Source organism: Tinamus guttatus, unplaced genomic scaffold (assembly GCF_059628265.1).
Source record: "Tinamus guttatus ecotype Peru unplaced genomic scaffold, ASM5962826v1 Tinamus_guttatus_pri_ptg000397l, whole genome shotgun sequence".
NCBI lineage: Eukaryota > Metazoa > Chordata > Aves > Tinamiformes > Tinamidae > Tinamus > Tinamus guttatus.
The window spans coordinates 2,370,568-2,386,757 of NW_028288931.1; the positions used below are offsets into that span (position 1 = coordinate 2,370,568).

General features: G+C 53.5%; 1 protein-coding gene across 3 annotated transcripts; it reads left to right on the plus strand.

The window, feature by feature from the left end:
- The first annotated feature begins 617 nt into the window (after positions 1–617).
- On the plus strand, positions 618–14,927 carry LDLRAP1 (low density lipoprotein receptor adaptor protein 1). 3 transcript variants are annotated; one of them, XM_088531145.1, is made up of 9 exons: positions 618–705; positions 3,172–3,314; positions 4,874–4,986; positions 7,309–7,423; positions 9,407–9,479; positions 10,158–10,241; positions 11,263–11,393; positions 13,536–13,570; positions 14,604–14,927. In XM_088531145.1, exons 1-9 carry the CDS (start codon positions 621–623, stop codon positions 14,746–14,748), a joined length of 924 nt encoding a protein of 307 aa, XP_088387271.1. In that variant the 5' UTR covers positions 618–620; the 3' UTR covers positions 14,749–14,927. The 3 variants fall into 3 exon arrangements, with proteins under 3 accessions (XP_088387271.1, XP_088387269.1, XP_088387270.1); XM_088531143.1 differs by having other exon boundaries at positions 621–705; positions 11,266–11,393; XM_088531144.1 differs by lacking the exon at positions 13,536–13,570 and having other exon boundaries at positions 621–705; positions 14,604–14,720.
- Positions 14,928–16,190: the final 1,263 nt, after the last annotated feature.

Below are 16,190 nucleotides of genomic sequence, written 5' to 3' on the forward strand. Positions count from 1 at the left end.
GGTGTCTGCAGGCTATTCTCTAGCAACTTCCTTGAACAGCTCTAGCAAAAAGTTTCTTAAACCTTCCCGCTATCCGCGCTGCCTGCTTGGCTCTTGTCCCGCTCCTTTGGTGGATGGTTGGTCTTGGCATTTTGCCTTCTTGACTCTCACCGTAGCTCAGGGCTCGGAGTTGCAGCTGGGAGGGAGAAATGTTAAAATTTAACTAAAAAGAAATATTCAATTACACACAACACACAAAAAGTTTCTGCGAATAATAGGCTTTGCAAGGCATTATTCTACAAATCTCAAATAGGGGGTTTAACCTCCTGGTTATTATCCCTTTAATTTCAAAAAAAGCCTTTGAGGCCTTAATCGTCCCCGCGCTCCTGTTCGGGCGGCGTTAAGAGCATCCTGGGCACGGGGCACCCCCCGCGCGTGCCCCTTCATTAGGCCCCCAATTACAACGGGGGCCGCGCGGGCGGCCGCGGGTTCGAGCCCCGGGCCCGGCGGGCGCGAGGCGGGCCGGGACGTCACGGCCCCGGGCGGCCGCATTTACATAGTTATCGCCTCCCCCTTCCCACACACGCGATCATCCCTCGCCGAGGGCGGCGCCAGGAAAAGTTTGCGGAGTTGGGGCCGGGATGGACGCGCTCAAGTCGGCGGGGCGGGCGCTGCTGCGGAGCCCCAGCGCGGCCAAGGCGCCCTGGGCCGGCGGCCGCCACCACAGTGAGGCTCCCGCGCCCCCCGCCGCTCTAACCCCCGTCCCTGCCCCTTTCTGCCCCGCTTTCCCCGCTGTTTTCCTCCCCCGCCCCGGCTCTATCCTTCTGTTTTCCAGCCTCTTTCCCAGTTCCGTTTTCTCCCCCTCGCAGCCGGTTTTCACCCCCGCCTTTGCTCGCTGCGCCCCTGAACCCCCCCCTCCTTGTCGCTGCTGCTTTTTGTCCCCTGGTTTCCTCCACCAAGTCCCCCCTTGCGCTTCCTTTCCCCCACTCCTGCATTCCCTTTCCCATGGGCCCCCCATGCACCCCCGTGTCCTTCCCGGCTTTATTCCTTTTTTCCCCTCTTTTTGCAGCCCTTTTTCCCGCCCGGCTTTACCCCATGTTCCCACCCCCCCATTGCACCCCCTAACCCACCTCCCCCTCTGCCCCCCGGCTCGGTGGGTCCAGTGTGGGGGAGGGAGGGCACTGGGGGGGACATTGGGGGCTGCAGTGGCAGGGGACAAACTGCAAAGTGACCCTGGGCCAACCTGGTGCTTTGGAAATCCCTCCCCGGGGTGGAAAGAAGGAAGGGATTTGGGATTGCCGGACGCTTCCTGCCTCCGTCCTCGACACGGCCCCTTCGCGGCACCCGCTCTGTCCCGCGGCGCCGTCCTGCCCGTGTCTTGCTGTTTCGTTGTCGCTGTCCTCGCCTCTCGGGAGGCCTCCGAGCGAGGCAGGTACCGAGAGCGAGAGGGATGGAGCCCGAAGCGCCCGGCAGGCATTTCCTGGCCTCATTCCACGGCTTGCTCCGGCATGTGATAGCGCATGTGCAGCCCAGCGCGTTCCGGCCGGGGCCCGGGCTGCGCTGGCCCTTGGTGCCGCCGAGGACACGGGAATGCGGGAGAGGTTGTGCCCAGCTTCCCAGCGTCCACGCCGGGCCGTCCCGTCGAGACTGTCTGCAATTTTGCTCTTATTTGCTGGCCCGGACACGAGCAACTTTCTCGGTATGCGGGACACAGGGCAGCGCTCTCCGTGGCTGAATCCGCGGTGTCCGGATCAGGCCTCCCGCGCAGCCTGTGCCGCATTCCTTAGGGGCTTTGGGCAGCGGCTGTGACCGCGGCGCAGGCAGCTCCCTGGTACCTTCCGCCCCATCGTTGGCGAGAGCTGGGAGAAAAACGATTTTTCCCCGCTGTAGCTCGCGCCTTGTCCCGCTAATCCCGCTTTTCTGCTGGGCTCTGGGGCGGTTTGGGTGCTCCGAGGAGCAGTGGGGTTGCTAGAAGGATGTGACGAGCTCCGTGCGCTCTGGCTGCTCATGGAAACCTTGCGGTCCCGTCCGGATGTCGCAGCGGGCAGAAAGTGCCCATGCTGCGAGACCTTAGTGCCTGGGATCCAACTTCTTGATTTTACTAATCTCCTGATGAGATTTATCCCGGATCTTTGTGCCTTTCTGTAAGGATTAGGAGGCCAGTGGCTGCAGGGCCTGAAATCCTGGAGTTGTGGGGTTTTTCTGCAGACGCGGGAGCCGGCTCCACCGCTCGGTGTCCGCGCGGGGACACGTGCGTGGGGCAGGTGGCCTTGCGGGACGCCTGACGGATGTGCTGCTTGGTGACTGCTCTCGGTTCGGGCCTCCCGGGCCTGCTCGTGCTCCGTGTCACGAGCAGCCTTGCAGGCCTGGCCGTCCCTGGTGCCACCTGGGTGGCCTTGGTGGCCTAAGCTGTGCTTCGGAGGAGGCTAAGTGCATTTGCCTGCATTAAGTGCAGGGGGATAAAGCGGGGATGAGTCCTGCGGAGCAGGATGTGCGGAGGAGCCTGTGCGAGCTCCTCGGCTCTGTTTACGCCGTTTGAGCCCAAAGGCTGCGATCTGAGCAGCCCTGTGGTTTCCTCTCGCCCTGGGCGGTGAGCTCTGGTTTTATCACCCTCCCCTGGCTCCTGCAGCGCTGGCTGCGAGCAGAAACCCGGCTCCGCGGTGCGTCCCCGGGGACGCTCGGGGTCCCCAGTTCCCTTCTGAGAGCACTTCAGCGGCTGAGCTGAAACCAGCGGCGTTTCCGTCGCGGCCCGGCGCGAGCTGCCGGCGCGGGGCCTCGCTGCGCTCGGAGCCGTCGACACCCAGGTGTTTGCACTTGTTAATCATCCCGAAACACGCAGGATGGTGCAGGAGGACGTGGCAGGAGGTTCAGCTCTTATCTCCTCAGCGCTTCGGTGAGCAGGCGGAGCAGGAGCTGCTGAGTGTGGCTGGGAATCGCCCGGACACAACAGGAGGGTGTAGACGGGCATCGGGGCTCAGATGCAAAGGGCAGGTACTCGCTTCGCTTGCAAACTCTTTCCTTAGACATGATGCCAACCGGCTGTCATGGGAGGGAGGCTGCAACCTGTCACCTCCTGCAGGTGAACGTGTGACAGAGCATCACCCAAGCTACGTATGGAGAAGCTTTTTGGGGACTCCAAGGGGGAATCCTTGCACGTTTGAGGATCTAAGGTGTTTTTTATTGCCTCTTTAGAGCTCCCGGAGAACTGGACCGATACCCGCGAGACGCTGCTGGAGGGGATGCTCTTCAGGCTCAAGTACATGGGCATGACGCTGGTGGAGCAGCCCAAGGGAGAGGAGCTCTCTGCTGCCGCTGTCAAAAGGATCGTGGCCACGGTGAGTATCCGTGCGGGGCCGCCCGTCCCGCGGGCTCCTCCCCGCGCGGAGCCGCAGCCTCGTCCCACTCGGACAAGGCCGGCAGCAGGGGCAGGTTTTCAAGCTGTAGGGGTGCAGGAAATGCCACCTGACCGCAGCCTTGGCAGGATGAGCACGAGGACTGGCCCTTTCAGAGGTGACAGGGCCCCTTCGTGCGGCTGGCAGGACAGACCCACAGACCGCGGTATCAAGAAAATGTGGGGCTAGCGCATCCGATGGCCAGGCTGCAGAAAGGTGATATGACATCTCTGAGCTCTGCTCCCCTTGATAAGCTGGTTTGGCCCTGGAAGCAGCATCCGAGCTGGTGAAATCAGCCTCCCTTTGGCTGTCTCTTCACAGACAGGACAGTGCCCGTGTTTTGTACCAGCACACAACCGAGTCCCAGGCTTGTGCCCTGGCTTGTGTTTCTGGTTTTGTTTTTTCTTCCCAGGATTTAGAGAGTTAAGAGGGGAAGGAACTGGGACATTTGCTTCAGTTCCCAGCCAATATAGACCCGAGCTCTGCCGTCACCCCTGATGCAGGAGGGAGCGATGGGCAGCCATCCTCCAAGCCGGGGCCTCCCTGGAGCCCTTCTCCAGGCTCTCTGAGTAAAATTAATGCTTCTTTAAGCCCTTATAAAACTGAACGAGGCAGAGACCCAGTTGTACAGTTAACCATCATAAAACTCAATGGGGTGGTGAACTGCATTGGATAATGAAGGATCCTTTCCTGGCACGTGCTAAGCTAGCGGGGCGGCGAGCGGCTTGCAGGGAACAGGAGCTGCTGCTGGAGCCCTGCACGTCTGCTCGGAACGACCCAGGACGGAGCCTTGGAGTAAATGCAGCCTCGGAGGGGCAGGGCTGACACCCGGCCGAGCTGGACGCGGCTCAAGTGCGGTCCAGGAGAGCAGGATGGACAATCTCGGTCTACAGTGGCATTTCCAGCTTTTACTGGATTTGTGCCAAAGGCTGAAAAATTAGGGGCAATTCTGCAGAACTGTCTGCCTGATGTAGGGGCTTCACCCAGCCTGTTTTGCCCTGCTGTCTTGGCAAGATGGAGTTGGTGTGGGGCTGTGACGCTGCCCTGGGAGCTGCAAGCTGCCGTTCCGTGAAACCAGCTCCCACGGGACCGTCCTGCTCACGACCCGGCTGCCTTGGAAGGGGGATTTCACCCTGGTCTGAAAGACAAAACTGCCGTGTTTCAGCAAACATTGATGGCCTTGCCCAGCCTCTTCCTTGGGCTGATTGCTATGGTGAAATCCTCTTCGTGGAGACACAAGATGTGAATTAGCTATGTGCTGTATGGGGTGGAGGGTGCACGTCCTTATCTTGCTATTGCCAGTGTAAATCAGTGCTTCAGGGATGGTGAAGTTTTAACAAGTGCCTTATCACACCTGGTCGTAAATTCAGTCTAGTACTAATGAGTGCTATTAATATGTCTATTAGATGGGATATATCTAGAGTAACTGATCTGCTCTGCTGCTTTGGATGCAGCACTGTTAAAAGCCCATAACTTTCCTCCTCACCCTTTTCCTTCCAAAGGCTAAAGCAAGTGGAAAGAAGCTGCAGAAAGTTACTCTGAAAGTCTCTCCCAGAGGGATCGTGTTAAATGATAGCGGAACGAATGAGCTGATAGAAAACATCTCCATATACAGGTACGTTCTGGGCTGTGCTACGTATCCTGCACCTTCCTCATCTGCTTTTCTTCAAGGTGTTGGGCTGATTTCTGCTGGGTTTGGGACCCTTGCCGGGGCAAGTTAATCTCTGATCTTTACTCAGGCCTGAGCCAACAGCTTTTTGGCTGTCGTGTCTTAAAGGGAAGCAAAGCTGGGGAAGGAGTCTGGGCTGCCCTGCCCTCGCTGGCTGCTCCGAGCGCTGCCGTTCGCTCCTGAAGTCTCCAAAGGGCAGGACTTGCACAACCGCGAGGACTTGTTCAAGGACTTGGACTAGTGTGGGGAGGGGAAGACAAGGCTGGCTTATCCCATATCCACTACTGTAGCTTTTGCAAGTATTTCTTTCAATATTTCTATTCTGTTGGAGGCAGATAGAGGCCTGGAGAAGCAGCGCTAAGCTCGAATCTGCTGTTGCCATGTTGTGTGTCCCCTCTCTCCTTACCCTGAACATGCTTTGCTTCCTCTCCTTCACCCTGCTGCATCATCTGTCTTCACTAAACACAGGATGGGGAGCTCTGGTTCGAGGCACTGTCTCTCTAACAGGGCTACTAACCTGCTCACTTTATTCCCGTTGCTTGAGCAGATGCTTAAAGCCACCAGACTTGAGGTTCCCACCCTCCCTAGGAGAAAACACAGCTGCTAAAGTGCAGGACTAAGTGAGGGAGCTGTGAACAGGGGCACGATCGTGGTGAATTCGGTCCTGCTGAGCTTGTGGGAAGCCTGGTGCGGGCCAAGCCTTGGGCTCCAGGTGTTTAGATGCTGCCTTAAATTGTGCCGGGACATTTTAAGTGTAGGCTGTAAAGCTGTCCCTTCCCATCAGTGCTCATACACAGGCATTGAGCTGACTGAAGTGAGCACATCCTGAAGAGGCTGTTAGCACCAGGGCTGGAAATGCAGATGCTTTTAGTGAGAGGGAGCGCGGAGGGCTCCTCTCCCAGCGCATCCGTTCCTGCCCGGCTCCAGGAACGCGCTCCACAAGTGGCGTTTTGGGAGGTTTGCCCTGAAACCTCCAGCACCGGGTCCTGGGCAGGCGGCAGGACGGGGTGGCCGTGTTTAAAATGCAGCCTCCATCAGAGGACACGTTGCTGCTTCGCTGCAGAAGCAGGTGGCAATTAAACTGGCCCTGTAAATTAGCGGCCACCGCGCGTTGAGTGAGCGCGGGGCTGGCTGGACGCGTGTCCCTGGGGGTGACCCTTGCCTGCTGTCGCTGGTATTAAAAGTCCAGCCTTGCTCCTTTGAGAAGAAACGGGGAAAAAGGAGGCAACTTCTCCGTGCCTCTTTAATCCCGAGTACAGCGCAGCGCTGCGAGACAAAATATAGGCCGCTGTGCAGAGGCGTCCCCGCGCACAGGAAGGAACTAACGCAGTGTAAATAAATTTTGGATGTGGCTTTTTAAGTCCCAACATCTTCTGGGAACCGGGACGTTCCTTTCCCTTCCCTGGGAAGTCTCCTGTGTAGGAAAAGACGGAGCTGCACGGGTGATGCAGGGCAATGGGAGAACTTTCACCAAAGTGTCCCGCTTTTTCCTTCATCCTCCTGTCTCCGGCCAGTGGCTGCGACGCGACGGACCCAGGGAGGGAGAGGGCGGATGGCAGCAGCCGATGCCGAGGAACCCGCCACCCCGCAGGAGGGAGCGGAGTCTCCAAACAGATTGGCCTGTTGCTCTTCCAAAGCATTTTGAAAGCAATTCCCTGGGGGCTGGAGGACGGGATGCTCCTCCGAGGGAGGCTGCCTGCATCCCTCTGTGTCTGCACCTGAGGATCTGGGAGCTGCTCAGCTCCTCCTGGGTACTCCTATATCCAGTTCCTTCCCCACTTTGAGAAAGCACAAGGGAGCTTCAGGATGAAATTGTAGCCTCGGAACAGGTCCTTCTGTCTCCTTGCAAGCTGTTCCCCCAAGGGAAATCTTCCGTCGTCTCTCCTGAAGGCAGAGTGTTTTGTAGACATAGTCCCAGCCTGACATGATGCAGAGTCTTTCCTCACTTTCTCTAACCTCTCCTTTCCCACAAGACAGATTTTCTCCTCTCTCGCCTCTGTGTGTGATGCACGTGGTTCGTGTTTGCTAAGGTCCCGACCAGGGGGTGCTCCGGGCCCCTCTCGCTCACGGCAGCGGCGCTGGCTCCTCCGCTCTTGGCTCTGGGAAGCGTGTGTCAAAGCTTGGTAACGCTCCTGCGCTCCCTCCTCCTTCCCTGCTCATCCCAGGGGCTCCAAGCCTTGACGGCGGCGTCTGCTGGCAGCTCCGAGGGCTTGGTTGATGTCCCTTGTGTGCAGAGCCCTGGACAAGACGTTTCGTTCTGTCTTTCAGGATATCCTACTGCACGGCAGACAAGATCCACGATAAAGTGTTTGCCTACATTGCCCAGAACCAGCTCAATGAGAACCTGGAGTGCCATGCCTTCCTCTGTACCAAACGGAAAATGGTCAGTCCAGAGGAAGAGGTTGGGATGCGGCTCTAGGAGGAGGAAGCAGAGAGGGGCTGGGCTGGGGCTGAGGAGCCCTGGGGCGGCCCCGGCTCCGTGGCTCCGGGCTCACCTCCGTTCTCACCCTGGCTTTGGTGCATTTTCCTCTGGGGAAGCTCCCGGGGCAGTTTTCACGGCATCTTTGCTCATGTAGCCGTGTCCTCTTGGCAGGGACTGGTGTGTGGTGTGACACGTGTGACGCAGGGCCCGCGACCTCGCTGTGTGCCGAGGACCAGGGCACAGAGACGTGTGTGTAACATAGTCCTGGCTCTTGCTTCAGACCCGTTTCTGGGTTTTTTTGTGCTGATTCAGTGCATCTCGTGGAGAGGAGGCTCCAGGCTGGTCACGGCAGAGACCCAGCCCTGAAGAGCTGGTGCAGGAGACAAGGGGGTCACTGGGCACGAGCTGCAAGGAGAGCCCGTGCGTCTCTCCCTGGGGGTCACTGAGGTCCCTCCCTGTAAGAACAAGTGGGAGGAAGAGATTTAGGGGAGGAGAAGGACAGGTCAGACCTCTTCCACCACAGAAATCCCTGCCCAAAGGGACCCAATTTGCCTGCTGGGTGGCCTAGGCAAAGAACTGGATCTCCAGGGTCCGTTTTCTTCCTCCCTAAGCAGGGAAAATGCCCGTCCAAGAGGCTGTAAGGGCCATTCCCAGGTGGTGGCTCTGGTCCAGGCCCACGTGGCCATTCCCACTCCCTGAGCTGCCCTGCAGCTCCGTTAATATTCTCTCCTTCTCCCAGCTCTCAGTTTTTTTCTGGGGAGAGAATAATGGAAGCTACAAGTTGTCTCTCCTTTTTGTAGCGCGCTGCCATCCTTGCACGGCGAAGATAAGCCTCCCTCTGCAAATTAAAATTTAAATCTCTCCAGTGCTAAAAGAATTATCTCAGTGGCATATCAGCTCAGTGCGTCTCCCTCCAAATAAAGTTCTGCAAGGCCTTTTGTGGCAAAAACTAGATTTTTTTTTGCTTTGTCTGTCTCTGAAGTGCATGAATGTCATGCTGATAGAAGGTAAAGTGATGCCCTGCATCCAGACCACAGACTGTCCCCACACACAGGCAGGGCCCCTGTGTGTATGTATAGCTTCCACTCACTGCCATATAATTAGTCCATATTTTTAGTTCATGGGTAATTCTCAACGGTAGCTGGGTCTATTAAACTTGATTCAGATGTGACAGCTTAAATTGTAAACAGCTGTGAGGAGTTTCATACTTAATTACCATATTTAAGTTTTTGCCATAAAGCGTTTGCACTTCCATCAAAGATGTAAATAGCTCCGACATTCAAATGAGCTCTCCTGCTTTGTGAGGCTTAATTGGCGCCGATAGGTTCTCCGAGTCCTCTCTCCCTGCTCTGGAAGCGTGTTGGGCTCCTAGGAGAAGCGTTTTCCCGGTTAGCGCTTCCGCACGGTCCCCCCCATCCTCCGAGCTCCGCGGGGAGACGAGCAGGGTTGCGGGCTCCGGGATCTGGATTTGTTTGGCTTGCAACATTATAAGACAAACTGAAGCCCCAAGGCTCCTCCGGGGCGTCAGCCTTGCAAAGTGTTTCTCGTTATCTCCTTGCACTTGAAACTGCTCCTCAGCTCGGTCCTCTTCTAGTGAGTCTGGCTTCTGTATCACTGTTTGTATTTCTTGGGCAACTCTGGCTGTTTGAGATTGGGTTTTTTTTATGTTAACTCAAGCTCTTGGCTTGGGAAGAGCTGGTGGGACTGAGGTGGAAGTGTCCTTGCTCTGGGCTGCTCGTGTCGCCAGCTTGAGGCCGTTGCAAAGCAAAAACAAGGCGCAGGTCCCATCAATATTCACTTGTGCTTTTCCAGCCGCGTGGTGGGGCAGAGCAGAGGACTGGTTGGATCCAGGTTAACATGGATCAGCAAAGCAAAACCTCCGAGTGATTCAAACCTACAGGAGGGCCTGTCTATTAACCTGCCTCCTACCCGCTCTCGTTGCAGGCCCAAGCAGTCACCTTGACGGTAGCTCAGGCGTTCAAAATAGCATTCGAGTTCTGGCAAGCATCCAAGGAAGGTGAGTTTTCTTCTTTCTGCTCTTTTCATGGAAGCTGAAGGGATGAATTGAGGTTTATCCAGCTTGCAAGTGTCTTTTTCCTCCCTCTGCACTGCGTCACCCTTCAAGTTTCCAGGCAGCTGTTAAGGGGCCCAACCTCTGGCATAATTTAAGGCATCTTCCAAATTTCCGTACACAGCCTCATAAATCCAGCTGGATTTTGGCTGCACTGTGTTCTCACAAGTGGCTTTTGGAGGCCCTAGTGCTGATTTGTGGTGTTTCAGACCTCTGCCCCGTCGATATTTTTGCATTTGTCATGCACAAATTTGTATTACACACGCAGAGCTTTGGGTGCATTGGGGCAGAACAGACCCCAAGGCCTGTCCTAACCATCCTTGCCACATCTGTGCTCCTTGTGGGACTCACCCCAACCAAAAGGGTTCAGAGAAGGAGGCTTGGTGCCATTCTAGACCACTCTAGGTCCAGATATAAACCAAGGCATCCTCCAAAGGTCCCTGCAGGAAACCGGGGAGGTCTTTGCTATCCAAAGGTGCAAATTGGCCTTGCCAGGTTCATTCCTCCTGCACATGGAGGAGGAATGGCCAGAGGATGAGGCATGTCACGGTGAGACTGTCTCATGCTTTCAAGAGCCTGGAGGAAGGTGCTTGGCAGGCAGTGATGGATTTCCTCCTCCTGCAGAGAAAGAGAAGCGGGAAAGGTCCATGCTGGAAGGAGAAGGTGCAAGCGGCCCAAACTCTGAAGCTCCTGCCTGCCCCACAGCACGTAAGTCACCAACGGGAGAGCTTTGCTCTTGGCTGTGGTGGAGCCCGAGTTGATGAGGAACAGCCTGATGCCTGCAGGGATTTTCCCTGAATTGGAGAGTCTCCCAGGAAGGCTCTGAAGATCAGCAAAGAACAAACAGTTCTGTAACCCAGAGAGGGTTTTGTGCCCAGAGAGGTTGTGGAGTCTCCTTCTCTGGAGATCTTCCAAACACACCTGGATGCCACCCTGTTTCACATCTGGAGACATCCAGGTGCCACTCTGCCTATGGCTCCTCTAAGGAAGGAGAGGCAGGTGAAAACAAAACAAATAGATGGTGAGAACCATCTAATTCAGTGCCTGGCCATGATCTGCTGCTGCCAGAAAGAAGTGGGACAAAAGGCTAATCTTTCTTCCATGCTGGCCACAGAGATAAGAGGATTTGGCACTGAGAAAAAGAGCATTAAACCAGGCTTCTTTCCAGACTGGCATGTCTCATTTCTTCACCTGAAGGCCCAGAACTGAAGGAATCTGTTGTAAGTGGTGGCAGATTGCGATAAAAACCCTGCTGAGGACCAGGGCTGCCACAGATGTAGGAAATGTGCTCTAATGTCTGCCTGGCCACACACTGATGCTTCCCACCCTGTGGTTACTGTTTTCCACCCAGTGCTGGGCTGTAAAGCACCTGGGAATGCTCCGTGTCCATTTGCGCAGGGTGATCCTGGCTCATCCTGAGCATCAGCAGGTAACCAGGAGCCTCCCTGTATGGCTGAGGGAGGCATGAACTAGCTCATCCTCCCCTTCATCCCAGGTGAGGGGACTTTGGGTGCCTAATTAGAGCATCTCCAGTTATTTGGGCTGAAACTGCAACCCCAGATGGGGTGAGCGTGGCTCCTTCATGCTGAAATTCGGGGGCATGCTGAAAGAATTTGGTGCTATTCCTGGCTTTCCCCTCGAGGGGAAGCAATTGTTGCAAAAAGGATCGTTTTTGTGTTGTCTCTGTTTTTCCCCTTCCTGCCTAATTCTCTCTCTGCTGTGTTCACAGCAGTGGCCACAGGGAACTTGCTGGATTTAGAAGATTCTGCCAAATTGCCCCTGACCGTCAGCGCAAACTCCATGCGTTTAGACAACAGCACGTTTGGGCCCAGCTCCTCTGTAAACAACAACGTGGTCTGGGTAGGTGCCCCGGGGAGCGATGCTCTCCGTCTGCCTCCGCCTTTTTGCCTCTGCTCCGGTCTCTTCTCCGGGCTTTTCTGCTGGACAAAACCCTCTGGATGCTCTCGGCCTGCCGAGCTGGTATGCAGGGTTCAGAGATGCCTGAGGAAACTGGGTCTCGGTGTCCTGCTAGAAATGATCGATTAGTGTTCAAGCTCCTAGTGCCCTTTTTAGGCCCAGTAAGTAAAAGAAGGAGATTGCAAGCCAGTCTGAGAAATGCCACTGTCAGGTAATTGAATGTTACTTATTCTCTAACAGTGTTTCTCAGTGGTTTGTCACTTAATTGAGAGACCACCTAACTGCTCCATTCAGGGGAAAAATTCATTATGCTGATGGCTTTTGTTTACCGCTCGCTAAAACCAGGTTAAATTTATGCTTGTCGTTGCTCTTGTTTTCCCCTTGCTCTTGTTTGTGGCTGTGTTGTGCTCGTGTGAGCACGAGTGGCTTCTCCAGAATGTCCCAAACCATCCTGCTTAGTTGTGTCATGGGCCATAAATAGAAAAACACTGACCCAGATCATGTGTCGGGGTGCACATCCATACCAAAATCTTCTCTATATAAAAATGCTCCATCACTGACCAGACCAGGTTGATCTTTGAACCACACCTGGCCTGGGGCACTGTCCCTGCCACATTCCCTCTCTGGAAACACCCTGTCTGCTAAATTTTGGAGAGCTGAATGATAAAGGCCTTTGCCTGGAGCCTGTTTCTTGAGTCTGCCAGGTCTGAGCCTGAGGCTTTTCAGGTTAAACCTGAAAATCAACTTTATGGCATATGAAATCCTAGAGACTTATCAGCAATCTCTGATAGCTCCCCTCTTGCAGAGTTTTTGTACTTTACATATTAAACCAAGTCTCCGAATGTATCCCAAGATTTCAGGAGCCCTGCTGAAGTGTCAGATCCCTCTGATAGCCCATCCTCCTGCATGGAAAGCCTTTCTCCCTAGTAACTCAAATGCTTTCGAAGGGAAAATATCAAAGGACAGACAAGAGAAGAAGGATCCAGGCATTGCTTTCAAGCAACCCAGGTCCATCCTTTCCTGGTGCAGCTCACGCTGTTGCCTCCCAGATTCCTGAGCCCACCAGATCCCCAGGAGATGCCCAGAGCATCTTGCTGAGCCATGTCTGGATCCATCATCTTAGCAAAATCCCGTGGTGTCTCCTGCTCGCGTGGTGGATGCTGGAAAACCGAGGGCAGTGTCTTGCCTTGCTCAGCCCTAGGTAGCTGCCTGCTGCTCGCTCTCCGCTCTGCCCAAAATGTGTCTCTGCACGAAGAGTGAGCAGATGCTTTCAGTCGGAGCGGCACCTTCTGCTTCGCACCGAGCAGAGAGCAGCTCGGGGCTGGCAGAGACCTGAGCTCTGGAGCAAGATCTGCGTGAGCTTGGAACGAGGTGGCAGTTTCCAAGCTGGGAGCCTGGCGGTGTTGGCTCCTTCCGAGGGACTAGGCAAAACGTAGAGCTTTCCCGAGGTCTCCAGGGAGCCTTTGTCCTTGTGCTGCTTCCAAACCCAAGGTTAAATCTCCTCAGCTTAAAGGTGTAAAGACACAGCATGTAGCAAGAGCTCCCCGTAAAAACGGGCTGTGGGTGCCAGGCTGCGGCGTTCCTGCTGTTCCCTGCCTTCCTGGCGTTCCCGTTAACGCGGATCAGTGGGATAAGCGGTTCCTCTCGCGGCAGGGTGGGTGCTCGGGGTAGGTTCCTGCAGCGTCTCTGTGCACATCCCCGAGGGCAGCGCGGCTCCCTGGCTGTATCCAGCCCATGCAGGTGGTGGGGCAGAGCTGGTCTGGTTTGGGGGCAATGGGAGAGGACCCGGTGCCACCGTGGTCACCTCTCCTGGCCCATGAGCTGAGTGTGACATCCCCAACCCAAGCACTGGGGTCTGCTCTGAGGAGCCCCCTGCACATCTCTGGTCCCGCAGCTTGTGCAGAGGGAGAGATAAAACCTGCCTGAGGAGGGAGGTTACTGATCCGAGTGCTGCTCCAGGCACTTGGAAGCCAGCACATAAACATATTTTTGTCTGTCGTGCTCAGTGCGGAACCAGATCTCTAACTACACTTTTGTACATTCACTTAGCAACTACTTCTCTCTCTTTTTATCTCTTTTACAAAGGAAATGGATGATGGTCTCGACGAAGCATTTTCAAGGTAATTCTAACAACTCTCTTTACAAGTTCATGCCGTCGGGGACCAGCTCGGGAGACTTGACTAGTGACTGGTTTTTAATAATGCTTCTAATCTAATCAGCCACTGTGATCTGACCTAGGCAGCTGCCCCATCGGTGCCTCAGCTGCTAATTGAAAGATAGGCTTTGAGGCTGGCTGATAAGTCAAATATTTTGACAACCTTTTAAGGATAGAGAGAGGTTGTATGTGATAGGGAATTGAATTCCCCAAGCAGCCTGCATGTCTGCTCCTGCTTGAGCGCGTGCTGGGAGGCTGCCTGTGTCCAGCCCCTGGGCCAGCAGCAGGGACTGGGCCCAGGTTCTGTGCTGGGATCTTTTCCTTTCCTCGCTTGAGGTTTGGACTGACTGAGCTGGGGAGGTATCGAGGGCTTAACCCAGCACTGCCACTTGTGTGGGCAGCTGACCCCAGGCAGAGTTTAAAGCAGAGCAAAAAACTGCATGCTCAGCCCTAAGGAAATGAGCCCTCGTGTCTTGTTTGGGTCTTGGGAATGATTTACAACTTCCACGGCAGGCCTGTCCCAAGTCACGTTTGATAAAGGGACTGCTTGAATTTACATCTTAATGTCATCTATTTTCCTTTCCCAGCTTAATTAAGCTGACATTGTTGGTTGTGGTCTTTTGTTTTGCATTGCTGGATGCTGAACCGTTCCCCCCTGGCCTTCTGGTGACTCAGTCTTTGGGCTGCACATCTGCCAAGGAGGATGCATTTAAGAGTGTTCCTGATGCAATATCATTGCTGGTCGTTTTTCTTATTTATTAAAAAAGTGTATGTGTGGGTAGTTTAATGTTATGATAAACTAGCAGAAAAGCTGTTACAGACTCAAGAGCTGCAAAGGCTCTGATCCAGCTTCTCCCTTTATCAAATGATGCCTTTTCAGTGGAAGACTTTGAAGTGGGGAATGCTGCTGGGATCCTGCGTTGCCGGTACATTGAGCTCCCAGGCTATAACCGTGAGGGCCTATTCTCACTTTTTTTTTTTTTTGTCTCCCCTCTTAGACTTGCTCAGTCGAGGACAAACCCTCATGTTCTTGACACAGGACTGACGTCTCAAGACATCCAGAGTGCAGAAATGCTCTCACCTGTGGACTGGAACAAAATAGATTCAAAGACAGGCGAGAAGGATGATCTGTTCATGTTTTGAGGTCAGATGCATCTCACAGTTCGCAATAGAGTAACCACTAACAGTTTATGGACTGAATTCATGCTGTTCTGGGTGCTGTATGCAAGGAGCTCTTCTGAGGGGGGTCTTCACCAAGTCAGATGATACTACAGCACTGTTTAGACCAAAGCTTTAGAAATCTAATACAGATTTTTTTTTTTACCTTGCTCTTACCTAAACCATGAGATGCTCTTGAACATATTTATTCGTAGCCATTACAGTTTACATATATTATTGAAAGGCGTGGAGAGCATCTACAGTATTAGATGGCAATATAGCAGTGGAAGAACCTTCAGCAGTGCCTATTCCTCTCTGACAAAGACTATGCAACACCAAAGTCGCTGTGTATATGTATTTCTAGACAAAGGTCTGCAGCTGCAAAATAATTGCAAGCACAACCGTTAATAATTCACTGTTTCTTGAGCAGCAAATCACCTGCATAGGCCAAGAGGAGATTTGCAGCCGCTGCTAACAGTGTTAGAATCAAAGCGGGAGCAGAGATCTTGCTTTTGTTGTGAATGTCTGTGATGCTTTCACAGCTGTCAGTCACCCATGTGGCCTGGCCTCTTCTTTGCCAACTTCATATGGCAACTGATGCTTTTTACCCAAAGACTCTATGAAGTTTTGCACTTTAAAAACTTGAACTGAAAGCAATGGTCCGAAATGTCAAGGTAAGCAGTGTCTGTAATTTCTCTTCAGAAGCTATTTACCCCAAAAAACTGGTAATGCTGCAGGTCTGTTTAAAACTGACTCTCACATGCGCTGTTTCTGCTACGGCTCAAAATGCAAAAGCTTAGTAGCAAAAACATCAGGGAGTAACAATTTGATTTCCTAAAGCACGTTGAAAGTTGCAGGTCGGGTGAATCCCCCAGCACAATAGATTTGTATCCTCAGCTCTGCTAAGTGGATTTGGCTGGGCATGCCTTTTTACTGTCTCAAAACCTTTTGGTAGTTGCCCACTCAGTGGACTCAAATGGTATCGGATCAGGCGAGCCCAATACCTGTATGTTCAATTAGCAAAACGTCCCTTTTTGGTGATGTTCTTGCAGTCTTTTCCCGACAGCCCCATGGCCTGTGAGCTGTAGAAAACTGTCTTCCTCTCCTCCTGGAATTGAAAATAAGTAATGGAGATATAAAGCTCGTGCTAATTAAAAGATTAAGTTTAATGATCCTAAATAGTCACACTGACAGTATGCAGTGTTTGTGGCCTTATGTGAAGTATACTAATCTGTTTTATAGATTTGTAACTTGGTTTTGAAACACTAATTCGTTCCCCAGATAGCTCTTTATAACTCTTTAAAACTGTGCAAAAAAAAAAAAGAAACCTCTTTAACAGCTGTAAGAATTTATTAGGAAACAGCTGAGTGACTCTAACTTAGATTTGTTTTTTTTCCTAAGTGTTATTGTGATAAGGTATTGAGGAC